At 41.1% G+C, this 26,509-nt stretch overlaps 2 protein-coding genes across 12 annotated transcripts in view; one reads left to right on the forward strand and one right to left on the reverse strand.

Annotated features, from left to right (window-relative positions):
- Window positions 1-11,838, forward strand: part of FEZ2 (fasciculation and elongation protein zeta 2) — a 38,835-nt gene extending 26,997 nt beyond the window's left edge. For 2 of the 11 annotated variants that reach the window (XM_070236452.1, XM_070236451.1), the window contains 5 exons: window positions 2,917-2,997; window positions 5,241-5,316; window positions 8,164-8,229; window positions 9,581-9,609; window positions 10,887-11,838. In XM_070236452.1, coding sequence (XP_070092553.1) covers window positions 2,917-2,997; window positions 5,241-5,316; window positions 8,164-8,229; window positions 9,581-9,591 — 234 coding nt within the window. In that variant the 3' untranslated portion in view covers window positions 9,592-9,609; window positions 10,887-11,838. Of the gene's footprint in view, window positions 1-2,916; window positions 3,047-5,240; window positions 5,317-8,163; window positions 8,230-9,580; window positions 9,610-10,886 lie in introns of all 11 variants that reach the window. The other 9 variants (XR_011426488.1, XR_002800214.2, XM_023619242.2 and 6 more) reach the window with 7 other exon arrangements.
- Window positions 11,839-13,231: 1,393 nt separating this feature from the next.
- The window catches only part of CRIM1 (cysteine rich transmembrane BMP regulator 1), a 187,289-nt gene continuing 174,011 nt past the window's right edge, over window positions 13,232-26,509 (reverse strand). The window contains exons 14-17 of the mRNA XM_005600291.4: window positions 24,721-24,915; window positions 20,057-20,179; window positions 17,374-17,564; window positions 13,232-15,725 (exon numbers count right to left, since the gene is read on the reverse strand). Coding sequence (XP_005600348.3) covers window positions 15,549-15,725; window positions 17,374-17,564; window positions 20,057-20,179; window positions 24,721-24,915 — 686 coding nt within the window. The 3' untranslated portion in view covers window positions 13,232-15,548. The remainder of the gene's footprint in view (window positions 15,726-17,373; window positions 17,565-20,056; window positions 20,180-24,720; window positions 24,916-26,509) is intronic.

The following is a 26,509-nucleotide window of genomic DNA, read 5'->3' on the forward strand; positions in this document are numbered from 1 at the left end:
CAGGGAGAACTCTGGAAGAGTGTGGTGTCTAGGAATCCAGGGAGGGGGTGCAGGGAGGAGAGCCTACAGATGTCTCACTGAGACCTCAGCACGAAAGAAACGACGCTGGGAAGAGCTGTTTCTGGAAACCCTGGGGAAAGGAGCTAGGTTGAGGGTTTGAGAATTTAAAGTGGCCTGTGGGAAAGAGCTAGCAGAGAGGGAGAGTTTGGGAATGCCTTAAAGGGAAACAATTGTACTGCGTGGTTCCTGGGGAGGTGGGAGTTGATGGCAACCGGAGCATTGGTGGAAGAACGTCCTCAGCCCTGTCTTTTAGTTGGTTTCTTTGTATTTTCTGTAAACCTTCTGATTTTCTTGTTCTGTCATTTTCCCAGTGGAACAGAAGGCAGTAGAACCTTACCGGCCACCCTGTTTCTTGCCTGGTCAGGATGCAGTGGGGCCGGGTTGGCCACATCTACTGGCTCAGCTCCCATCAGCCGCAGAGCAGGAGTTCCAAGGAGAGTTCCTTTACTTAACTTCTTTTGCTAGGATCAGCTGTTAGTTTTGCATTTTTCCGAGTTACCATGGCTTCATATCATTGCATTTTTATTTCTTTCCACTAAGCCTGGATTGCATGAAAGCCATCTTTCACGAGTAGTCAAGCTACCAGTAGTTGAAATGGTTCAGCAATGTCCACAACTGCATGTTTAATAAGGAAGCCTAAATTACACATATAGCTTAGGAATTTAAGAATTTGCATCAACTTTTTTTTTTTTTCAGTGACAGGAATTAAGTTTCCAGTTGGGAAAATAGAGATAGTATCTTTAGAATGTGTTGTTCAAATATAAAGTGTACCTTAGTTTCCTGATACATGGATTCTAAAACTTTTCACCTTGCTTGAGATTTTCTGAATTTATATCTATCTCTAACATGCCCATGGATAATGGAGCGAAGTGATATAGAAAATTAAGTATTTTTCTCTTTGTTGCTTTTGAAAGGAAATACATTCGATAGAAATAATTTTTAAAGGAGGATCTGACTTATTTGAAAACAGTTTCCCATAATTTTTATTGCAGCCTCTGGAGCTTAGGAAGTCATCTCTTTTGATAATCTGTTTAAAAAATGTGAACAAATTATATGATGGCATGTGAAAAGTTGACAAAAATAGTTAAAACCAGCCTACTTCATCAAAAGTAATAGTGATGCTGTCAGCAAACTGAAGCATGTTCAGTTGAGGTGTCTTGACCAACCTTGGATTCTTGCTGAGACAAAATGGCATGCAGACCTGGGAAGGAGTGGGTGGGGAGGAAGGATGATTCAGGAGGAGAGGTGTTATACGAGTTCCCCAAGACGGTCAAGTTTGGTACAGTACTCAGATTTTCAGCAATACCATTGAGTGTGTGACTGATACAGAGGTACTTAGCTCCTTCAAAGATAAAACCTTTTGCTGTTTCTCTGCTTTTTATTGTGAGGACTTCTTTACATTCTTAAAATTTATCGAACACCCCAGAGAGCTTTTGTTTATATAGATTATATTGATTGATATTTACTGTATTAGAAGTGAAAACTGAGAAAATTTAAAAATATTTATTAATTAACTTAAAAGTACCAATTAGAAATTCACTAATGCTTTTATGAAAAATAACTATATGTAAAAAAATTAGTGAGAAAAATAACATTGCTGTGCATTTTTGTCAATTTCATTAATATCTAGGTTAATCAAAGACGACTAGGTTCTCAAATCTGCTTTTGCATTCAATCTGTCATTTGTAATATTTTACTCTAAGTCATGAGAGAAGAGAGCAAAAAAGGCAAATTACATCTTTGTATTTCTAAGAAAATAGTTTTCAGCTCATGGACCCCTGGGGGGTTCCTGGACCACACTTTGAGAACTGCTTGGCTCAGTTATACATTTCTTGAGGACAGAGACCATTGCTTTGGTTTCCCTTCTTCTATTCCTTGGAGCCTGGTAAAATACTCTATGTTGACTCCTCCAATGTATTTACTGATTCAACTTTCCCCTATAAAATTCCAGGGAAAGGAACTATGGGTAAATCAGGACTGAACTTCCTGTTCAGGATGCCTTTCCCCTTATTAGTCATGCTGTAAGAATCCATCTAAGTCCTTTGACTCAGCAGCCATAGAGGTGCCACTGGACTCTTTACTCTGTCTGATGACATTGTAGACTGGTTACAAATCAAGATAAGTAGTTTAGGAAAAAATACTCCCTTTTCAGTACAATGAGTTCTAGGAAGTCTTGGCGGTTGCTGGGAGAAAGAAGCTAGAATTATTTCCTAGAAACAGAGCGAAAAAGTCTTTGCAGAAGTTTTAGGGAGCCTAGCTGGCACATGGGACCCACTCTGCTCTCCAGGAAGCATATGTGCTCCTCCAGTTCGCATTTTCTGCACCAAGGCAATGGCAGGTGGCCTGAAGAGTGAGTGGGAAGCAATAATCAGCTCTCCAAGTAACAGCATTTTCGTTTGCCAAGTGTTATGTTAATGTTCTCCAAATTTATGGTAGAAATATGCAAACTTAGGTTGAAAATATGCATACTGTTAGTTTAAGTTTTCAGACTTTTGATAAAATGTAGGTAAACAATCCCAAAAGGTATCTTAAAAATTATGTGCTAAATTTTTGCATAAAACAAATATGTGTACAACTTACATCGTTTACATCAGAGCAAAGTTATCAGCCACATCAGGAAAAATCTTTATGAATACAGTAGCATAAAAGCAGTTGCTTTTGCGTTTGACTTGCAAAGAAATGGGAGCAAAGATGTTTTAAAAACAGCATGACTTTGTCTGCTTTATCTGAATGAGTAGAGGCATTTTCTAACTGCTTGCCTGTTGGGCACGTAAGTCGTAGTGGTACACTCTTACTAATAGTCTCTGAACTTCTTTCTCTGTCCTTTTCTTCCGGGCCGTACATTGCTGCCTTTAGCGCTTCAGCATGGAAGGGATCTCAAATGTCATTCAGAATGGCCTCCGCCACACCTTTGGAAACTCAGGTGCAGAGAAACAGGTGCTCGGTTATCCTTATTTTCCTCCTTCTCTGCTTTTTCAATCTCTATGTAAGTGAAGGTCCTGAAAGCTGGCAATTTTACTAATTTACTAAGACTATTGCTTAAAAGAGAGAAATGAAAGTTCATTATATTTATAGTCTTGATAATGCATAGAATTTCCCTTTAGGAAAAAGCATTTTTCAAATTGGACAACAAACTAAATGCATTCTTAATACAGATTTTAAAGCTCCATTTTTCACTTTTACCTTTAAACAAATAGATATTAATATATTGACACAATGAATTGCATGCATCGAATATATACTTGAAAATAACTAAACTAGAAGACACTAATTCTCAAAGTCCAGGAAACATCACCTCATTTTTGGGGGAAGAAAGCCAGATGCCGGTATTTTTTTAGACTAGAGTTCTAGGTCAAAATGTCTAGAGAGTATATCTTACCTATTTTTAAATGAAATTCATGTGTTTTTAAGGTGTATCATGTCGTCGGCCAACTCGTCGGCCAACTCAGTTGTCTGCCAAATGAGGCATGAGACATTATTTATACAAAATTACATATGGCTATAAATATACAGCCACATGTGTAGCAATTTGTTTTTTATTAACATTTTTATAAGATGATTTAAGGAATATCATGAACATGGGAGACACATCTACACTGAGTGTGCTTAAAATTTCCTTTCACAATTTGAAATTTTCGCTTCAGAAAGGAAACTCTTCAGTTTAGCTCTTAAGTGAAGACTGAGAAAGTGCAGAGGGTCCCGCCTGTAGGCAGTGCGTCAGAAGAAGGCATTTGAGCCGAGGGTTTGTACTGAAGATAGTTCTGTATTACTCCAGAAGGGCGGTAATCGACATGGAATAATCCTTCCCACTGTCACCTGCAGCTCACAAAGGGCCTTCACGAAGGGTGGTTGAATTTTTGTTTTATTCTGGTGCCTCTCACCTCTCTCAAACCCACAAGATGGCAAAATAACTTACAAACTGACCCAGCACACGGGAGTGGGGCAGGAAGGCCCAAAAGCGTAGCCAGATCACCTGCGTGCCGAGGCACAGCTGCCTGACGCTCCTCCAGGTCGCCTGACACACGGGCTATTGGTGAGGCCCCAGGAGAGTATGTGTCCAACTGTTTGTGTGTTCTTTACACGAGAAAAACATACTCGGTTGTACTGTTGGGTGTCATCTTGGAGAAGTCTACACCGGAAAGATGGTAGGAGTTAAGTCTCTTAAAGACTGAACAGTTTACTGTTCCTCCTTTTCTTAGGGAACCAATTATTGTTAAGCAGTTTTATCTTGTCTTGTGATTGTGAGTGGGGTAAAAATCACTCAGAGATTAGGAATAGAGCCGAGATTTCAGGCAGGGGCTAAATAAGGTGGGTCTCAGGAGATTGCAAGGTGGGTCTGAGGAAAACCAGTGATCTCTAGATGAGCACACGGAAACTACACTGAACTATGTATTTTTTGGTGGAGTGGTCAGAATAGGGGAATCTGGACGATAATTCTAGATTATGCTTTCTTGGGACATAGTTATAGGACGTAACTCTGAGACTTACGAGCCTTTTACAGTGGCCAACGAGGCAGTTCGTCTCACTTTCAGACAAGAATTTTCATTATGCATTAGACCATTCTCTCCTTTCATTTTTCTCTTTTCCTTTAGTACCTTTAAACATTTATAACTACTTGTACAATAATTTAAAATAATAATAATAATACACTTCTAAAATTATTTGGGCAAGTTTGTCTTTGATGGCTTCTGGAAGAAGCTAGTGTGTGTTTTTAAAGTCGTCGAGTTATCTGTGTGCCCATTTTGTTCAGCTAGAAAAAAATGGTCTGAAACAATTCTTTGGCTGTTGGGAGTTATATTGTTATGCAGAACTGTTAGAACTACGTTTTTAGTTTAAAATACTATTTTAAAAATGTGTTGAAAAATATGCAAGGAGAATGTTAGATAAGACTTCACTTTGAAAATGAACAAATTGCACAAATCACCCTCAGACCTACTCCTGTAAAATTTTCGATAACTGAAAGGCAAAAAAGTGGATATTTATGTTGACACTGGACTTGTATGAGGCAGATAGAGGTGGGCAAGAAATGAGCTCTGGCTGAGATAGCAAGATACCTGTGTTCATTACTAAAGTAACTCATGTTTCATGTGATAAAATAGACTTTCTAGTGACTGTATCAACTTTTTGCAGAGAAGGTAATTCAGATTTAAGTGACACGTGCTTTTTTTTTAACTTGGCAGTACTTGACCACGGTCATTCCCTATGAGAAAAAAAATGGACCACCATCTGTTGAAGATCTTCAAATATTAACGAAAAGTGAGCAAAGACAAAACTAAACTGTTACCTTATTTATTTTTGTTGATTCTCACTACTGATTTTAGTTGGCTGATTTTGTTGTTATTGTTTTGTTTCGTCAATTTGGAACAGTTTATTCTTTTGAGAACGAAACCATAAATGGCTATGACATCAAACACAACACTAGAGTTGATTTGTATTTTTTCTGCTTTTCTTACCTTTTGAAATATTGACACGTTGACCTTTTTGAGAAAAAAGGGTAACTTGATTTTCTATCACCTCTTGTATGTTTAAGAACATAGCCATATATCAACAACCAAGGTGCTTCGTGGATCTTATATAAATATGACTGTCAGTAACTCAGTGGGAAAGATTTAGGGGAAATGCGGCCTAAAACACGCTCCTTTCCTAGGAATGTCGAACGCGAGGTAGTAGAGGTAGAACATACATTGATAGTAGTATTTTAAGAATATTCATTAATTCAGCCAATATTTAATGAAGCTCTCCTCTGTGCCAGGCCATGTTCTGTTCACTCAGGATGCTTTAGTGAACAAACAGACAAAAATATTCCACCTTCAAGGGGCTTGCATTTTCAAATAATTTGTTAGACTTAAATAAACATTATATTGAATGTCTTGTATGATAGCCATAAATGAGCCCTGAATTCTGGTTCTATCCCTGTCAGTTACAGGGATATCTTTGGCAGTCACTTACCCTCTCTTGGTCACGGTGAAAAATCGGGATAAAAGTATTTGCTCTATTTGCCTCATAGTAAATAAGTTTTAACGTATGTGGGGTTTGGGGTAAGTCACTCAGCCTTGTTTTTTTGAAGGGATTGAATTTGCCGATCTGTTAGGTTCTTTCTAGTTAAATATTTGTGATAAGTGTTAATTAAAGAGGGAACCAAATGAGAGCACATCACATGAGTGGATATTGATGATATCTGTTTTGGAAATTAAGGACATAGAGGCATGGGTTATGGGGAGCAGAAGGAAAGGAGCGAGTGACTTATTTACAAGCTGCCTGCATGCTAGCCTGAAGCTTTTATTCTTTTCTTGGTGAACAACACTTTCAAAACATTTTTTACTTAAATATGCATCAATCAGGTGATGCCAGCCAGTCTAAAATAAAGAAGAGATTAACTGGGTGCCCAGCCCGCTAATTTCCAGGAGAACTCCTGAAGTTATGAGTGTCCAGGATCACACAGGAGAATGGTTAACTACAGGGCGGGGTCTCCTGAGTCCCAGGCCACTGTGCTTTTTAATAACGCTAGCTTTTGCTATGTGATTTTTATACAGAACTGAAAACAAAGCTAAAATGTGATCGAAAGCAGAAGTACTGAACATAGTACCCCTCTAAGAAGGGAACATAAATATTGCCTGGGAGCCAGGAATTACTGAGAGACCTCGTTTTTTCAGATCAAGGACAGACACATCCTTGTCCAAACCACAGTCATCATAATTCCCAAATTGAAGTGTCCTTAGGCCAATTCTTAGATGATGTCTTCTTAGCCTGACACAATTTGGAAACTCTGGGTGATTGAAGGCATACATGTAGGGTGTGTGAATGAATGTCCATCTTAATATAGTTATGAAGACAGGATTGTTTTGCAGACAGTAGATGGAAGAATGACCTTCACTTTGAAAGTGAAAAATGTGGTTATCTCCTAAAAACTTTGGGGAGAACCTGAGCCTCTGTGGCCACCACCTGTAGATGTTAGCCACAGGGGAAGCCCAGTGGAGACCATCGCAGTGTTTATGAATATGTAGCCTTCCTCATAAAAGCTACTGGAGGTGCAATAATAATAGTAATAAGAATTACAATGATATTTGTCGTGTTAGTAATTCTGGCTAATGCTTACATATCATATATTATGTGCCAGGCACTATTCTAAGTCTGTTACATCTGAATTAGTAACTTAACACTCACAACAAGCCTTTGAGACAGGTCTAATTATTGCTCTCATTTTACAGATGAGGAACTTGGTTCACTGAGTGGTTAGGTAACTTGCTCAAAGTCCCACAGCTAGGAAGTGGCAGAGCCAGGGTTGAAACCCAGGAATGCTGACCTGACAGTCATACTATGTTGTCTTGTTATATGTCTGGGGAAAAACAGTGAGACATTTTCCCCAGGATGCTCTGCAGAAAGTTTGAGTCGGCCGTTACTGTGAAAGTGCAGTATTCCTTTGTGGGTTTATCTGTACCTGGGTGGTCTAGATTTTTTTTAACCACTGTCATAGTAGCTGTTTTTTCTCTTTTCTCTTTACTTAAAGATAAAATTTTCAAAGACTCCCTGTAGGATGAGGCTAATTCCTCCAGGTTCCTCCGTAGTATAGAGGAGTGGGCGGCCTGCTGGGGTGCTGCTGCATGGAAGTCTTTTCTGCATTTTGGTCTCTTCTTTAAAAGTTTCCAAGAAGGCTGACACATAAGCTCCTTGGAAAGTATAGCTAACTATTCACGTATCTAAGAGCTCCGCGAGCTTGTGAGACGCGGCACTGAGGTGCTCCTGTGCCCCAGAGCTCGCAGAAACGCACAGTGTGGTAACTCACTTTTCAGTATTTATGATGACAAAACGGAGGCTCTGTGTAAATAACCTCGTTCCTCTTTCCTGCCTCCACTGTGTGGAAATTTTAAATCAGGGAAATAACTCTTAGATAACTACAATGTTCTTACCTGAATAAGGGCTTATTCAACTAAAATAAATTCTTAAGCATTTGCAGCTGTATTCCCTTATCTAGAAAATAACCAATAATTTTCATGAATCAGTTATACCATATAATTAATTAAGACTAAGGATACAATGATTGAAATTAAATATTTTTTATCTGAATTTGAAATTGTTGCCTTTTCTTTCTCTTTTATTTTGCAGTTCTTCATGCCATGAAAGAGGACAGTGAAAAAGTTCCGAGCTTGTTAACTGATTATATACTGAAAGGTGAGTTTTATAATTGTCTATGTGCAATGGTCGGGAAGTTTTGATGAGTCAATAAATGCATCGTCTTGCTAGTAGATTAAAAAGTAACTTTAAAGGCATTAATTTTGTTATTAATCTCATTTGTGCAGGGTGAAGATAGAAGGCTTACTTACGCTCCCAACATTATAAATTATAGTTATATAAAATTTAACTTTTATTTGAGGTCCTGGGCTGGAAATAATTTCCACAGCGAAATTATAAACATTGAGGAGGCAGTGGGGGAAATATTATGGAGATATTGCCATAATTATGTGAATCTTAGGTGTCAACATGGGGAGGGTTTGAGAAGGATTGTCTGTGCCATCTTGGGGACAATAGAAAGAGGAGGACAGATCAGTGAGGACGGATGAAGGAGGGAACAGTCAAATCAGTTGACAGTCCCTAAGGGAATAAGAAAGGAATTGGTGTAAGGGACAGGGAGGGGAGGGGAAAAAGAAAAAGAATGGGCTTTCATAAAACCAGGACAGTGAAAAACGACCCATAAATCTTAGGGTCAAGATCACAGAGGACAGAATAGCGATGAGGCAAAGGGAGATTGAGAAGTTAGTGAAGTCAGTTACTTTGCTGAGGAAAGAGCAAAATTTGGATAATAGACAGGAGACTGAAGCACTTAGTTATAGGCAGAACTAATACTTTTCAATGAAATTAAAAAAAAATAGCAGTTATTCAAGTGACAGATTTTCAGAGCATCACAACATGCATCCGGTAGTGTTTGATCCAATTTTGAGAGCAATCCTCTTCTGGTAACATTTTTCTTCTTTGGATTCTCTCTTCTCCGTCAGAGTCGTTAGCGCAACATAAGGAAGGTTGGGATTTCTGAGACCTTAGATGACTCAGACGGGACTTGTCTTCAATCATAGCTTCATAAAGAGGGAACCTCTGGGTGTATACTGGGAGCTCAAAGTGAATCCAGTCACGCGTTGCCTAACGATGGGGACACATTCTGAGAAATTTGTTGTTAGGTGATTTCGTTGTTGTGTGACTATCATAGAATACTTACACAGACCTAGATGGAGTAGCCTACTACACACCTAGACTGTGTGGTCCTAATTTTATGGGACCACTGTTGTCTGTGTAGTCCGTTGTTGACAGAAACGTCGTGATGGTGCATGACTGTAATAAATATCACCTGTAAGAGCCTGAGCCTTGATTGGAGCCAGCCGTTAGGAGGTTAACAGGGGAGAATAGGCTAAATTGACATTATTGTTTTTTAATAAGCTGTGTTTTCTGATGGACGGGTCTTTCTTCCTGTTACATTCTGAATTTTTTCTTTTGATACTTGACATCTTTGTTTGCTTTTGTGTTGTGCTAGCATTGATATGAAAACTGGATTGTTCTGAGGTTTGTTCTTATAGATGTGAAACAGGAATGAGATGAACATAAAGCACATGTCTTAAATTTTAATTATGGTGGGTGCCTAGGGCACTGCCATGAGGGGCAGAGATAGAATGAGCTTCTGAAGCATTCTCTAGCTATTTTATCATTTGACGCATGGAAGAATTTTATGACCCAGAGCACAGTGCTCTGGGAGGAAATGATCTTTAATTTTTTCCTCTGAAAACCCAGGACTGTAATTGTGACCCGTCCTGCATGCCTTAGGGAAGCAGTGCGCTCCTAATTGTGCTCCTCATGTGCGGGCCGCCGGCTCCAGCCTGTGAGCCCAGGTCTGTCTGTGCTGCCCCTGCTTTCGATGACCTGCTTGTGTGCGTGCACTGTGGTTTGGCCTCAGCTTTGGATTGTGAGGACTGGGTGGAAAAGCAGCTTAGGCTTCAGACTAAAGCAGTGACTGCAGTCGAGAACAGGAAGAGGGGAGTGTAATGCTCAGAGGTGTTAGGTGCGTGGGAAGGTGCGGATGTGGGGTGATTTAAAATGCTCTTTTCCACCCATCCTGGAAATCCACAGCCAGTTACTGATTCCTCTTCCTCAGGGATCAGTAGAACCCCTGCCTGGGAGGGGGCGTTGCTCAAGGAAGACGTCTCCTTCCTCTTTCTTGGGGGAACTTTCTCATTGTTGCTTTAACACCGTGACTTTGACTTGGCTGATTAAATATACTACCTAAATTTTAATGTGAAGGTGAGAAGTGAAAGCTAGAAAAGTGTCCTCATCTGGCCTGAGAAAGATGGCATGCATGCTGTTTGGGCTCCTTCAGCTTCTCTTTCTCACACCTGCTGAATTACCCACCGCAGCCTGCAGCCGGCCCGCCTTCGACAGTTGTACCAAAGGCTGGTTGCGTAGGTATGGCTCTGGCTGTGCTGATGCCAGACAGGAATAACGTGTGCAGACTGGCACCCTTCTTTGACTTCCCCAGGGAACCCTTAGAGGGTAACGTTATGGGCTTCTATCTCTAAGTGGTACTCGAAAAGACATGGCCTTTTGGTATCTCATTTCTGGGAAATTCTAATAAACGTGTCTTGAGAGAACTTTTCATTGTTGTGTAGCCTTTTAAAATCTTTTTTAAAAGAACTGCTACTATGGATCCTTGCATTAATATTTAGTTCTCATTACTTAATGGTGTTTTTTTATATACATATAAAATGTATATAAAGTGTTTATATGTTTTGTGCAAATGTATACAGAATACACATTTCTATTTCAAAGTTTTCTTTTTCTTTCTCTAGTTCTGTGTCCCACATAGGGCAGCGTCACTTCAGGAGCAGCTTTATCTGTTGTGGACTACAAGCTAGAGTTCCTAATGGCATCATTCTGAAAGCTGGCTACCATTATCCTCCTGCTCTTGGAAACAGCACACTTGAACTTGGGTTTGTGACTCAGTATTAATAGATCATGCCTTCACTAATTCTTTGTATTATGAACCAAGAGAAATATGGCACTATTTTGAATTTTAGAGATTTCTTTTATTAAACACTAACAATTATGGACTCTTCTCCAACTTTGTAGAGTAAGGGGGAGTAACATTAATTGTGCATGTGCAGTTATATTTTTCCTTAACTGACAGTATGCCCATTAGAGGTTTTATGGCTTTCTAGACCTACACGGCACTGAAGAACCAGATTAAAGCACTGAGAGATTTATGCTATAGCTATCCTTCAGTGATGGGAAGTACCAACACTGATTTTTATCAGTGAATTGTCAGTATCAATATTACCTACCAGTATTGTCTAGAGAGACTGAAACTGAAACTTGGGCTGTTCTTGGAAGACGCGAAAGCAGAATATGCATTATCTTGGCTTAACACTTAGTAAACGTCGAAGCTGTTGGAGATGACTGCTTTTAGAGGTAGCTGTGTCTTTCACCATTGTTCAAATTTTAGGCATTAGGTTGCCATTCACTTTCCGAATCTTGTATTGTTTTAACTTAGATGTTTAAATGTTTTGTTCCATGTGTCTGTGAAGAAGTGTCCTTTAAAAGGAGCCTGTGTCCTTGAAGGTGCTTAAGAAACTATGCTGCAGCATTGCCCATTTCCCATTACTGTGTTACATTTTATTCATGCCCGTGTTTTCCTAAATAATTCTAGAAGCAGCTACTCATGGATGCATCACTAGTCATGAGACACTTTTGCCAGTCCCAATCAAGTCAATTCCATTTAATAAATGTTGGAATAGAAGGTAATATATGCTTGAGAGCTTTATTTTGAGTTTTGGTTGTATTTGTTAGATTCTTCTTCTCTTTACTATTCCACACACTGTCCATCACTACAGCGTGTGAGCTGGTGAAACCCGGAATAGCCTCCCGATGCTAAGGAGGGGAGAGAGGGGCTTTTCCAGGTTGTGCTGAGCTGCTGTGGAATGACAGAAGTCCTGCTCTTTTTGTGGGTCTGTGAGACATTCCCAACAGCGGTGGCAGCTTCCTCCCTTAGATAACACAAGTGTAGTAAGAGGAGTCTATATAGGACCTGCTATCAGGGGGCTTTGAAAATCCCATTGACACATCTGTGAACCTCTGGGCTTGTCCACAGTCCTCACTCTACTCGGGACTGGGACACCAGAGGACAGCAAAGGCAGCCTCACATTTCAGCCGTTATCTAGGGAGAGGTGGAACTTGGGACCACTCCTTGTTTCATTAATGTCTTGTTTGATAGTGAATATGTGGAACTTATTTGTCCTTGACCTATGAATTGATGAAGATGCATACTTATACAATATTAATAATTTGATCTGAATGTGTAAAAATTATGCCGTATACGACAGAGATATTATTTTAGGGGGCATAGCGTAGAGTCGAAAGCCCTGATACGTTTTTTGAAGAGACCATTCAAAAATGATCTATTTATTGTTCATTCTTAAGTTGATGTTTCTGAAATGTATTAAAAAATATCTAGTTTTGGGGGCCAGCCTGCCTGGTGGTTTAGTGGTTAAGTTCGCGTGCTCTGCTTTGTTGGCCCAGGGTTTGTGGGTTCAGATCCCAGGCGTGGACCTACACACCCCCTGTCAAGCCGTGCTGAGGCAGCGTCCCACACAGAATAGAGGAAGATTGGCACAGGTGTTAGTTCAGCAACAATCTTCCTCGCACGCACACACAAGATATATACATATATATACATATATATATAGGTTTTTTTTCCTGTCAACTCAAAAGTTCCCTTACGAACTCTTCTTCAGCAGTAAACTCCTAGAGTTTCCCACACAGCCCTTCTCCTATGTGTGATGAGAATCTGACACTAATGAGATGATGAGCACATTTCTGATTTGTGACTGAGGACAGGTGGGTTGAAGTCCCTGAGGGCAGCCTCCCCATGCCTACACCTTGGGGGGCACCTTTTCTTGGGGCAGCCCTGCCTTCTGAGCGAAGCACTGGGGCTGCTTGTGCCGCTGGAGGATCGTCAGACTGACAACCTTAAAAGAAAAGGACGACTCATCTTTCTAACCCCAGATATGGAATCTTTTTGAAAGTTACACTGTGTAATTTAGATTCAAAGTGTTTATTTGCTGCCAGGAACCAAGTAGCAAATGATCCCCTACAGCTTTGTTTTTTGAAGAAAACAAAACAAACTGTACAACTACAGTGCGCTCCAAGTGCCATAGATCTATTTTATTCTTCAGGAAATTATATTTGTTTTTCTTTTACAAGAGCACAACAGGAACCAAAGTAAAAGAGTGATAGATACAGCACTCAGGATAAATCATATCTTTAAAATAATAATAAAAAAATTTACACCTTGTCCTATATCCTGTTAGTATTTTCATAATATGGCCATGATTGAAAAAACAAAAAGCAAGCATTTACAACTTTTTCGATAAAGACTTTTTATGCCAGGAATGGATTAATTGTCAACAAAATTTTATACTAATCAGGCTGATGTAACTCTATTTTGGTAACATCATATCATTAACAAATTTATTTTGGAAATAGATAAAAATATTGCCCCTTGATAATAAATCTTTTTTTTCTTTGATGCAAACAGCTAGAACACCTTTTTCTTTTCCTTTTTTTTGATATTCTAAGACAAAAAAATGGTTAATCTTCAGATTAATAAATTAGGTCATTATAATAATAAATTAATTTTTTTTAAAGTTCAGCAACCTCTGTCCAAGTATTTACAACAATACTTGAAAGTTCCTTTACAAAACAGAACACATTTTCTTTCACATTAAGCATACTGGGTATCTGTGTCTTTCACAACAAGCATTTTTAAAAGAAAAATCAATGCACAAATGGGTAATTAGTATAAAAGTGCTAAGAGCTGTTTGAAAAGTTCACACTAAGGTATACAGTCAGTTATATCTGAGGCAAACTACAACAGACTTCCAGCTTATTATGGACAATATTCCAGTGGTTGTTTCAAACAGTTGTTTGAAAAAAAAGAAAAAAATCCAGGAGCTGATTAGTGACGCAGATAAACTGCCATCAATGTCTCTGGCCAGTGAGCGAATTGAAAACCAACCTAAAGCAAATCCAAATGAGGAAGAAGATTGTAATAAAGGAATACCTTCTCCACAGCAGGTGTGATGCTGATGCTCAAGGCGTGTGCGTACACACACACACTCACACACACACATTCACACACACATCTTTCTTGCCAATTAAACTGCAGGTAGAATGAGATTTTGTGTTATTCAAAAATTTCTAAGTGTTCAAAAGCATTGATATGGAATGCCTGTTTGTCTTTGTTCTGGTTAAAATCTCATAAAAATACATTCAACAGGAAACATAAATTGTATGTGTATAAATATATATGTATATATATATTATATACACACGCACACAAATACTTTTGTTTTTTTTTGAAGCATAAGATAGTTACATAAATATTCCTATAATTGCTAAAGTTTAAAGAGGCATATTTTTTTTTGAGCTTCAACAAAGGTGCTTGAATAATATACAATTAAAATGAAGTAGTTTCTATTTTGTAGAATCAGTATATAATAAGGAAAAAAAAATCCCCAAACAGTCTTTTTTAAAAAAAGTTTCTTCTTAAGCTAGAGCTTCAACAAAACTATGAACAACCAACAATATAAGAGAACAAAGCAACAACACACAATGAAGTACAGCCCCTGGAAATGCCTGGTGTCCTCCACCTCGCCCTCCTTCCTGCCACGCTGTCGTAAGAAAAGCTCCAGTGCTCACATCACGACATGACTTAGGTCTCGTTCATTTGCTGACTCTGCTAGGAACTGGCTGATTGGCTTGGAAGAAAACAAAAGCAGCAAAAAGTATAACTGTATATATCCTTAAGAACCCGCTTTAGAGAAATGCGGCCGCCACATTTCCCTGGCTTCCTCACCGCCTACTGCAGTTGTGACTGTATAGAAAAGAAAACTGTGGCTTTAGACCTGGGATGGCTATCGAAAGGTTCTGATGCACTCGTCTGGTAGTTCTAAGGTGGTTATGGCAGCTGGATGGCAAAGCCTTTTACTGTTTCTTGCTCATTCAGGCCTGAGCTTTGCAGCAACCAGTGCAGTCTTCAGCGCAACAGGAAAAAATATCCTCTGGGCCACTGGACTGCTTTCATTTCACTGCATTTCTCCCCGAGCCAAGCTGACCAATTTGTCTTCCCAACACCGCCCTCCCACCCCTTTCCCCAACCAAACTCACTGTCCCCGCCCCCAAATATCTCTACAGCTATATTACAAGCAAATATATCTTAGCAACTTTAAAAACTTTGGTTCTAAGAAAACACTTGGTCAGTTATCTTGAGGAAAGGTGGGAATGCTTGTTCTGCACACTGCTGTAGACAGAGCCCATCCCAGGAAGTTCTTAGCACGGTACATCAAGTCACAATCCAAAACAATCCACTAAGCAAGTGCACAAACTCTAGTTTACTTTTAAGAGCAGATTTAGCCATTTTCTGTCTTTGAAAACCTCATCCAAGTCGCCTGCCTTCACACTGTTTGGTAGAAGTTGTCTGCCTGTAGATGGTTCTGTTTTTGCATGCTGTAGAAGCCACTGAATCTTGCGTCTGGTTCAGCAATTCTTAGCATTCTCTGGGAACCGTCCACCTGGACTCGGGTTCCTTTCTTGCAGTCCACAGATACCAGCTGATTATTTAAGGAAGAAGGCTATTCAATGAGAGAAGGAAGAACCACCAAGAATTAGCTGCTTTACAGATCCCAAAGTAACAGGAATCTAGTACCTAATTCAAGTGAGATAACAGCTTCAGAGCACACTGATGGGCTGTATGGAGAGTTGACATCCTGTGCTAGTACCAACAGGAGTTTTATGACGGGTACTGACAAACTGCGTTTCAAGGGGGAATGTCAATGAACTTCGTCAAACAGTGGAAAAAGGAGCTGAGAAAAACAAGGTTGGTGAAGTGACGTAACTATTTTCAAATCCTTGAAGGGCAGACCTGGGCTCGGGAGGGTTGAAGAATGAGTGCAAGTTACCAGATAGGCAGATTTTAAGATAGCCAATTTTGAATCATTCAGGCTGTATAACAGCATCACAGGCCGGGGCAGCCCGTCTGTCTCCAGTCACTCCACGCATTTTATGAGCGGGTCCTTTCCCAGCTTTTCACAGAGGGTACTGTGTCTTGATCAGCCCTGTATGCTGACCAGCACGTGCCCAGCACATAGGCTGTGCCCAGTGCACATTTGTCGAAAGAAAAGCAGAGGCAGGATAACCATCGGACAGTAATTTTATATGGTAGGGTTATCTAGAAGGTAAATTGAATTAGAATAATTATTCAGGCTGTTTTTAATTCTTAAGGTTGTATGATTTTTTTTTTTAGGAAAAAACTGAATGCAAAAGGTAGCATTAGGGTTGGAAAAATCATGATTTATTTCCCTTAATGAAAATGAATTCTTTCTTGTCTTTTAAAAATAGGCAGATTTAGGGGTCAGCCCCATGGTGTAGTGGTTAAGTTTGGTGTGTTCTGCTTCAGTGGCCCAGGTTTGCAGGTTTGGATCCCAGGTGTGAACACACCCCACTCCTCAGACACACTGTGGCAGCAACCCACATATAAAGTAGAGGAAGACTGACACAGATGTTTGCTCAGGGCTAATCTTTCTCAAGCAAAACAAAACAAAAGCAAAAACGAGGAAGATTGGCAACACATGTTAGCTCAGGGCTAATCTTCCTCAGGAAAAAAAAAAGGCAGATTTGACAACAAATATGCATTCTTTCTCCCTCAACAGGAAACCTGCCTCTCTCTACCTTGTCTGGTATTATTGTACACAATCTCTCTCTCTTTTGCTTGTTTTCCCCTTTCTGCTTGCTTTTGGCACCTCTCTCTGTCCTCTGGACTTCTGTGCATCCTCATCATCATCTAGCTCTCTTCTTGCCCCTCCTGAGTAGTAACATCTTCTCTTTATGATTTCTTTTCTCTCCCAATTCTAGGTTGATAGATCACTGATAAATACTAGGTGATCACATTTTAATTCCTATATAAATAGCAATGACTTAGGAGTCAACTGAGAGGTATTTGTTCATTTGAAAACTTTACAGTAAATCCAGGAAATTGGATCTGTAGAAAGATCAGGATTCACTAACCAACAGATGATGGATAATTGATCTAGTGAGTGATCCAGCCCTCGGCAAGTACTATACATCTGATTGCTACAGCGTGATGTGCACTTGAGGCTATGAAGAGCAGAGTAAAAATTTCCCTGGCTAATGGAGAAGATGTCAAGCAGTCTTAAGGAACTATACGTGTGCAAGCTTTCCTAGTTGACCATTCAAGAGACTGAAACTTTTTCAGGACAATACCTTAGTTGGTGTTCGATACCAGCAAAGCAGTGGGATCCACTGTTTCTTCTGATTGATGAACAGGAATGCTATTATAATAGACAGGCCTATAATTATGGGAACCACAACCGAGGCAATGGAGTCCAGCGAAGAATCTTCGCCTGGGTGCAGCCTGTTATTATCTCTGTAATCTACCTGGAGGTGACCCATGTCTAGGAGAAGAAAAATCACAAGCATTTATTACCTAAACCAGAATTTTTTAAGTATTATTTTAATTACATTGCAAACAGAAATCAGCAACTTGGTTTTATTGCTTCCTAGTACTTTAAGGCTAAAACATGATTCAAGTCTAACGTTGATCCAAAGAGCTCTTTGCGAGGGCAGAGCTCTCGAGGATGCATCTGGAGAAGGAAGTATGAGGGTGAGAAGGTTAATAATTGGGCAGGAGAATGCTGGTTCTACATGGTCAAGAAAATTCTTTTGTAGACTTTAACAAGTGACTAAAATTAGACTACTAAAACTATTTTGATTAATATTAACATATATGGTCTAAGATTTTGCAGCAGAAACATCAGTTTAGCTCCTTGCTTACTAGCAAATAGGAGACTAGGACAAAGTATATTCTGCTTACTGGTGTCATAGCTAAGACTCATTACTAGTGTAACAGCAAAAACTACGCCAGAATCAAGAGCTTGGTCTTCTGGCTGAGTGTCTGGTTCACTGAGCTCTAAGCAAAAACTTACTTTTTGTAAACTTGTTGAAAACTCCCTAGGCCTATTAGATAATTTTCCTAACGAATATGCCTTTTAGTTAATATATTGCACAGAGGACATTTAATTTTGCTCTTATCAATGAAGGTCTGTTCCTTTAAATCATCATTCTTGCAATGAATACTGCAGGCAGAGATGACAAATTTAAATATATACCAATCAGGGGCACTCGCTGAAGGTTTCCTTATTTTTCTTTTATTATGTTTCAAATAAACCACTGTAGTCAGGTAGTCTAAATGCATCAAAGACCAGGCTAGTGAAAGATGCAGGACTCATACAATCAAAAGGACTTGCTCTTAAATTGTTCTGGAAACTCAGCTCATGAAGTAGCATAGCTTTGTGATATTAAGACTGTCTTTAGTTTAAAAATCAGATTTTTATTAACATGCTTCTTTGTGTATGTGGGCGGATGGGAAGCAAAGAATCTCCCTAGTCATTTTAGTCAGTTTAGATTGTTGTACTTTATAGGAAGAGAAAAAAAGGAACATATTTATCAGCATCAAGAAAAATGCCAAAGGTAAAAATAACCATTTATTGATAAATTCAGGTTTTAAATATACAATGAGTAAAGGAATGAATTTTTGCCTTAGCACATTTCAGATGATAATGGCAATGGTTTCAGAACTATGTCATACAAGAAGATTAAAAAGTAAATTAAGGAAAATCTTGGTGAAAGGAAAATGAAGTTTCAACTGAAGTCTGTTTACAAAATTCAGTCCTTAAGTTCTGTTCTGAGGCTAAAAGCAGGCCATAAAATTTAGCTTTGAACTTTCTAGTAGCCAAAATGGCAACAAGTACCATCAATAATATTCACCATGTCTTTAAGATTAAAACCAATATGTTGCTTAAGAGAAGGATAAATTTTCTTGCAACTGACACGGAGGAAATTTCTCCTCTGGGGCTTTCTAACAGAGATACTATGTAATGCATGGTCCTCAACATATTATAATAACAAAGGCTCTTCTTATGACCAAAGCCCAGCATCTAGAACAGTGTGTGGCACAGAGGAGGCACTAATATTTATTGACTGAGTGGCTGTAAACATAACGCTCAGGCACCATTCCGCCAGAGCAATTGTATAAGGAGCCAAAACACCGGGCCCAGGAATTTGGCTCTCTGGTCATCTGGCTTGATCTAAGCATAACACTTAGAAGATCTAGGTAACGGACCACTCATCTCCCAAGCAATGAATATTGCTTCTTCCAAAAGAAATATTCTAATAATTGTATAGCAATGATTTTGCAAATGTTCTTGGAGTAGACAGGAGGCAGTAGGGTGAGTCATGGCTAAGAGCAAGTTTATACTATTTTGATCAGGAGGTCTACTTTTATGGAGAAGGCAATAGTGAAAGGAACTCTGGTTGCTTTACCGCTTAACTATTGAGAGACAGAATAACACTTCTGTTATACACAACTGAAAGGACAGAGCAAGAAAAAAAAAGCATGGAATAAACCTGGTGAGTGGAAAAATTGACACCTGTAATAAATCCAACCCTCGTGGAGTGCAAACTCCCTAGAAGTAGTGGGTAACTCATAATGCATAAACACTTAGTACAGACTCTACAGGGACAGTGAATAATCTATTATTACTCCGCTTACAAAATTTATTCACATGCATAAATATGAGAGATGGCTTAGAAATTCCAGATACCAAGCTCTTAGGACAAGGTCATATTTCTTTCCATCATCACTAGGTCTCTGAGCATGTGGGGCCAGAAGGAAGCATTTTACTCAGTTACCTGCAGATTTATTTTATCATTCCTGGGTGCTAAATGTGATCCAGCCGAGCAGGTCTTCCCTGGAGTAGTTATTTGAACTTACTTGGTCACACCATTTAAAAAGTTACCCAAAGTAAGTTTTAAAAATTAGAGAGAGAGAAAAAAAAAGGAGACCATACACACGACTAGACAGACCTCAGTTGATGCTGGCACTTACCTCTGGGGAGATGGATGATGTCATTTTCACTGGGTGTGGGCCACACAGGAACCTCCAGGTCAATCTCTCCACGATGATTCGTCTTCTCTATGGGTATATTGGTTGGTTCTGGGACATACATTTCTGAAAGAAGGGGGCATTTTTCATAAGAGATGATGGAGGGGCTACATAGCGTTGACTTTTGTTTCCTTAATCCAAATGGATGGTGCATTCAATTCAATACAGTTGTCCTGGGACATGAAAGATTCAGTTGCTGCATTTACATCATTAATGCTACAGAGTCACTGAGGTGGGAAACAGGTCTCATAACTATTTAAAAGGAGGGGAAAGTTTTCTCCTCTACTAGGGTCAGAAGCTCTGCTTTTTCATATTAAAAGGTGTTGGCTCTAAAGTTTTGTGTAAGCTGATGAGGACTGGCTGAAATAGAAGGATTTCTTTTACTTTCCATCAGCTAAATACTGTACTTTAATAACTGCTGCCCTTTAATCCATGAATGTTGAATCATTTATATAAATATGCCACAGGAAATGAACAAGTTAAAGCATCTTCCAGTCTTTATGCATTTCTTAGCCAATCCCCTTCCACTCTCCTCCCCTAAATGGGAAAGAACTGTAGGCAGACCTCACAAGGTGCTGCCTGATGAAGTCTTCAATGTCTGCTGTGTTACCATGGGAATCATGCGTATTGGAAAATGATGTTCAGTAAATATGTTTACATTATCTAACATGATCATATAGGTACTTCAATCAACAAGATATAACAACATGAAACGAAACTGTCTGAGAGGAAGAATATTCCTCATCACACAGGTCTTCTGCTAATGAGCTGCATCGCTTTCGATAATTCACTTAACTTTTCTGAGCATCAGTTTCTACCGTAAAATGGGACAAGTACTAACTAGCTAACCAGCTCACAGGTTTTGAATTCATATCCAAAGACGGCAGGAGGGAAAGTGTTTTGTAAAGGGTGAGGCTATTCAGAGTGTTAGCTGGTATGCAGAGAGGATGAAGCGAGGTAGCATGAGCTATCTAAATGAGCAATGGAAGCTGAAACTTCAGCCAAGAGCCTTGACTAAGAGCATATAGTGAGTCAAACAGAACAGGACAGGATCCAGCCTTCCTGGCAGGCCACACTTAATCAGAGTAAAGTGGCAAAGCTTGACTGATTGCAAAATTTGCTTAGAGACAGGATGGAGAAATGATTTATCAATAATACATCAGATGCAGAAAAGAGTTACAGAAATTAAATTCCAATCCAACAGTAAATCTAACTGAGAAGTCACTGGAGAAATTTCTAGTAACGAACAAGGATGTCAGCAGTATCTGCACTCTCTCCTTCACTAAACTTACAAACCAAGGAGAGTGAATCTTTGCCTCTTCTCCCACTGCCCATCACCTGGATTTGGGTCCTTACTGTCACACACCTGGGACATCTGCAATGTGAGTTAGAGCTGTCCTGGCCTCTGGTCTCTCCCTGCCTTAGTCCCTCCTGTATACCAGCCTGTTACTCTTCCCAAAGCACCTCGATCATGTCATTCATCTGCTCAAAAACAAGCCTCGCCACTCCCTACAGGGACAAAGTCTATACTCTTCATTTGACAATTAAGGCCCTAAAAATCTTGGCCAAAGCTATCTTTTTTTGTCCTTATATCCTGCTATTAGAACTCTGTGTTCTAGGGGCATTTGACCTTGACTTTTCCATCTAGGTCTTTGGTTGCATTATCGTCTTCACTCCAATGAAGAGAGCCCACCTGTCCTTCAAGGTTTAGCTCAAATCCGCCTGTGAAAGGCTCCAAGGCCACTTGACTTCACAGTAAAATATGCCTTGTGAGCTGAGCGCTCAGGGTCTGTTGCAGGGTTGTATAACCACCGTCTCCAGTTCACCCTGCCCCTTGTCTCTTGAAGCCACTTAGAGACTGCCTCCACCACTCCACTGAAATGGCTCTTGTCAAGATGATGAGGACGAGGCTAAACACACAGCAGTTAGTTCCCGCTGCTCGTCTGCCTTGAGCTGACGGCATTCCTCCTATCCTTTCTCCACTTGGCTTCCAGGTCACGGCTCTCTCAGTTTCCTCCTGTGTCGCTGCGGCTCCTCCTCCATTTCCTTTGCTAGTTCCGCGTCTCCTGCCCAGTCTGCAAAGTTGGAGGGTCTCTGGGCTCAGTCCTGGGCTCTCTCTTCTTATCTACACTCACTCCGTGGGTGACGTCATCTAGTCTTAAGGCTTAAAAACCACCTACGGCTGACAACTTTCAAATTATGGATGGATTCCCAGTCTCTCTCCTGAACTCCAGGTTAGCTATTCACTGTCTATTCATTATCTCCACTTAGACGTCTAATGGGGATTTCAAACTAAAAATGCCCCAAACCAAAGTGATTTATTCAGAGCTGCAACTCCATGGTTTAGTCCAAAAACATTACAGTCGTCCTTGCTTCTCTCTTCCTCTCACTCCTCACATCTTATTCGAATCCTACTGATTCTACCCTTACAGTATAATCAAAATCCGACCACTTCTCCCCACCTGCACAGCTACTGCCCTGGTCCAAGCCACCACCACCCCTTACCTGGATTACTGCAAAAACCTCCGAATTGGTCTCTGCTTCTCCTCCTGCCCTCCACATCCCACAGTCCATGCTCAACCCAGCACCAGAGAAATCCCATTAAGGATAAGTCAGATCACAGCACTCCTGTGCTCAAAGGCCTCCGAAGTTTCCGTCTCAGTAAAGTCCTACAATCACCCGTGGGACTGTGTGTTTTGGCCCAGGATGACCTCTCTGCCTTCCCCTCATCACCCTCCCTGCTCCCTGGGTCCCATCCACACAGGCCTCCCTACTTCTCCCTGCACGTGCACAGCATGTTCCCAGCCCACAACTCTTGCTCTGCCTATACCGAGCGTTCTGCCTCTTCCCCAGGAACCCTGCAGTTCTGGGTCCCTTTACAAAGGTCACCTCATCAGTGAGGCGCTCCCTGAACATTCCATATGAAACAAAACCACCTCTCCCCACCTTTCCCGGCCCCGCCCAGGCTCCCTCTGCTCTTCTTCCTGCCCTTCTCCCCGCCTTGTCTGCTGTCTATTCACTGTTCACTTGTCTGCTGCCTGCCTGTCTCTCTCTATGAAAATGTGAGCTCCGTGTGGATGGGGACTTTGAGCCACTGCTGTCTCCCCAGTGCCTAGAACAGTGCTGGGGCACGGTAGGCACTAAATGAATCTTTGTTGAATAAATAAGGTCAAGTTTCACCATTTATATCATTAAAAGCACATTACTAAGAAAAGTGGTACGAAACTTGTGAAACATAGTTGATATGTACTAGATAAAACAACTCCAATACATATTTTTCCTTATTCTTCTCATGCAAAACACTGAAGGATTTTGTTTTTCCCCACGTGCCACCAGGGGATGAAACATCACAGAGGCGAACCTCTGACTCTTAATCTATACCTTTATCACGGCCAGTGAGACCAGACTATGAAGAGTACCCTACCGAAGGCTCTGTAAAGGGTTCAACCCCTCGCCTGGCGAATATCCCATCCTTCTCAGGGGATAAGTGGCCATTCTTACAAGTGCCAATTAGGGCCAGTCTGCACAACACTCGAACTAAAGGCAAACGTGCACAGAGATCACTGAAACTCTGGGTTTGACGGACTGTCCATTTTACAACTGCACATTATAAATGCACTTCTTTGTTGGTGTGGCTCCCAGCTCACTGCGCTCCATGGAGCAGGATTCTCTGATGTAACGCTGCAAGAGAGCACAAGGATCGAGGCAAAGATGGAGAGGCTCCTGACTTGCTCAGGACCTCAGCAGGCTCAGAGAGTGAGCCCTCTCTCTGGTTTGTCTGTTTAGGGCTTTAGATCTGGAACACTGCCTGGAGGCCATCCTGCCGAGGGCTCAGGGCCTGCATTTCTGGGATGAGGGGAAGAGGATAAAAGAGCTGTTTTGGCAGGAGACACAGATGTGGAAACTAGCAGAAGGCCTGGGGTAGGATCTGGGCAGCTGTGGGGAACTTAGGTTTGAAACCAGGAGGGGAGTTACTGAGCTGACATGAAGGGTGGGATGTGGGGGAAGATGCAGGCACCGGCTTTGGCAACAGCCAGCCTGGGGCGCTCAGTGGTTGCGGTGTACGTGGGAAGAGATGGAAAGTTCAGTGGAGTGCCTGGAAGAAGGCTGCATGGGATGTTATGGCTACTGCTGGAACTGAAGAACTGAAGAAAGACTGAGCCAGAACCATATTCTTTAAACGCAGCTCTTCCCTTTTGGTTCTGATATATATTCATCTGTTGAGCACATTCCCTACTATGTCCAGTCTTGGACCTGTTTCCCTAGGCTAGTCCGACACTGCACTAAAACTGTGCTACTAGGATAGGGCAGGTGTCATTAACAGGTCTGTTATACCCATAAGGCCATACTGTCACTAAAGTTTAGAGAATGCAAATCAGAAGAACCAGAGCAATTCTGGCATGGACGCAAAATGTGGCACTCACCTTGACGGTCACAGTCTCTTAAGTTACCCCCCATGTCCCTGTACAGGAAGACTTCAGCTGCGTCCAACATACTCCTTGGGGCACATGAGCTAATGGATGGGTGGAGCAGGTTCTGGGTCTGCTCTGGTTTCATCTTAAGTTAATAATACGACTTGAAATACAGCAGGACGATAGCTTAGATACCTGGACACATTGGGCAGCAACTTCCTTCCACGTTGATGGGCTCGACGCAGGGCAGGGGCGGGCAGCTCACGGTTGAGCAGAGGGTCTGGCCCTGCAGGCAGTAGCAGTGTGTGCAGCTGTCAATGTCCCACCGCTCCTCGTCGGCGTAGGCCTTCCCACTGAAGTGGCACACCACCTTCTTTGCAATCGTGTCTTCTAGTGGGAAAAAAAGCACATGGTGGAGTTGCTTGATGCGACAAAGCACAACATCTTATTAAACTTAAGACATAAAGGGAACAGCTTTGTACAATCACAATATGCTTTAGGATTTCCAGAATTTGGGGGAACTTTCGCTTCCCTAGTCTCCTACTACCATTCGCTTCTGCTCAGGAGAAGCTTTAGAACTCTCATCTTGTGGCCTGAACCCAATCAAGGGCCACTGAGGCTAACACAGGGCAGTGACTGTTACAACCAGCTGGGAATGATACCGCTGGGTAAGCGTCATTAGATTGTCATTGCAAAATATACAAATTTAATCACTGTACAGCTGTTAAACACACTAGATGAAAAAACTAAAACTGAAATACAAACAGGCAGAGACATGTTCAGAGATTTTGTTCTATGTAGAAAGAGATAAAAAGTCCAGCTGAGTATATTTACAGAGATGATTCAAGAAATTCCTACTTCTACTTAATCTTTCTGTAAATGATTCTGGGAGAAGAGTAAGGAATGATAATAGCACGTTGCAGGGAGCTAGCTGGCCTCCTGTGCTATCCTGGAGGGGAATTAGCATTGAGATAACCATTTCCTTCATTTTTCAGTGATGCTGTATGGATTTCCATCTCATCAACAAGGAAATTTCTACTTTAAAAACAACCTCGTTTCAACCTGTGTTTTTCAGCAAACTATGGGTTTTGGGAACAATCTATTTTTAAGAGCTATTTTTATGTACTATTAAGACTTTACAGCTTAAACCATTCTGCTCAGGGGCTGGCCCCGTGGCTGGGTGGTTAAATTCGCGCGCTCCGCTTTGGCGGCGGCCCAGGGTTTCGCTGGTTCGGATCCTGGGCACGGACATGGCACCGCTTGTCAGGCCATGTTGAGGCGGTGTCCCACATGCCACAGCTAGAAGGGCCCACAACTAAAATATACAACTATGTACCGGGGGGATTTGGGGAGAAAAAGCAATAAAACAAAACAAAAGATTGGCAACAGTTGTTAGCTCAGGTGCCAATCTTCAAAAAAACAAACAAAACATTCTGCTCTCCTTTTTCCTCCCTCTCCCTTGCCATCCCCATTCCCCGTACCCTTCACCTTTTCCTTGAAAGTTCCTTTCTCTTTGACTCAACGACTTCCCCTGATTTCCCTGAACTCACTGACTTAGCAGTGGTCACATTCCCTCTAGAGCTCAAGAACCGTGGCTCACAGGGAGGCCTAAGTGACCAGCAAAGCAGAGATGGGCAGACCAATGGAGACACGTGGAGAGCGCAGCACCTCTAGTCCCTGGATAGGCCAATAACCGGATGACTCCTACCAATGTGAAAAAATGTTATGCTCAGATTCTAAAGACAGCTCCAGTCACCATTGGTCACTAGTAAATGTAAAACTATAAAGGAATCTGGAAGGCATCTGGGAAGCCCTGAAGGGGCAATGTTCATTGCCCCGGACACAGAGGAGAGAACCCAGATGCCTGCAGGTGCAAGAAGAAATGCGTAAGCGTATGGCATCAGGAGCCATTTTCGCCGAGCAGCCCCCAACTCTGTAGCCAAGTGCTCCGAGGAGGCTGGAAGCTACTCTCTGTGAAGAGCTG

This window comes from Equus caballus, chromosome 15, assembly GCF_041296265.1.
Source record: "Equus caballus isolate H_3958 breed thoroughbred chromosome 15, TB-T2T, whole genome shotgun sequence".
NCBI lineage: Eukaryota > Metazoa > Chordata > Mammalia > Perissodactyla > Equidae > Equus > Equus caballus.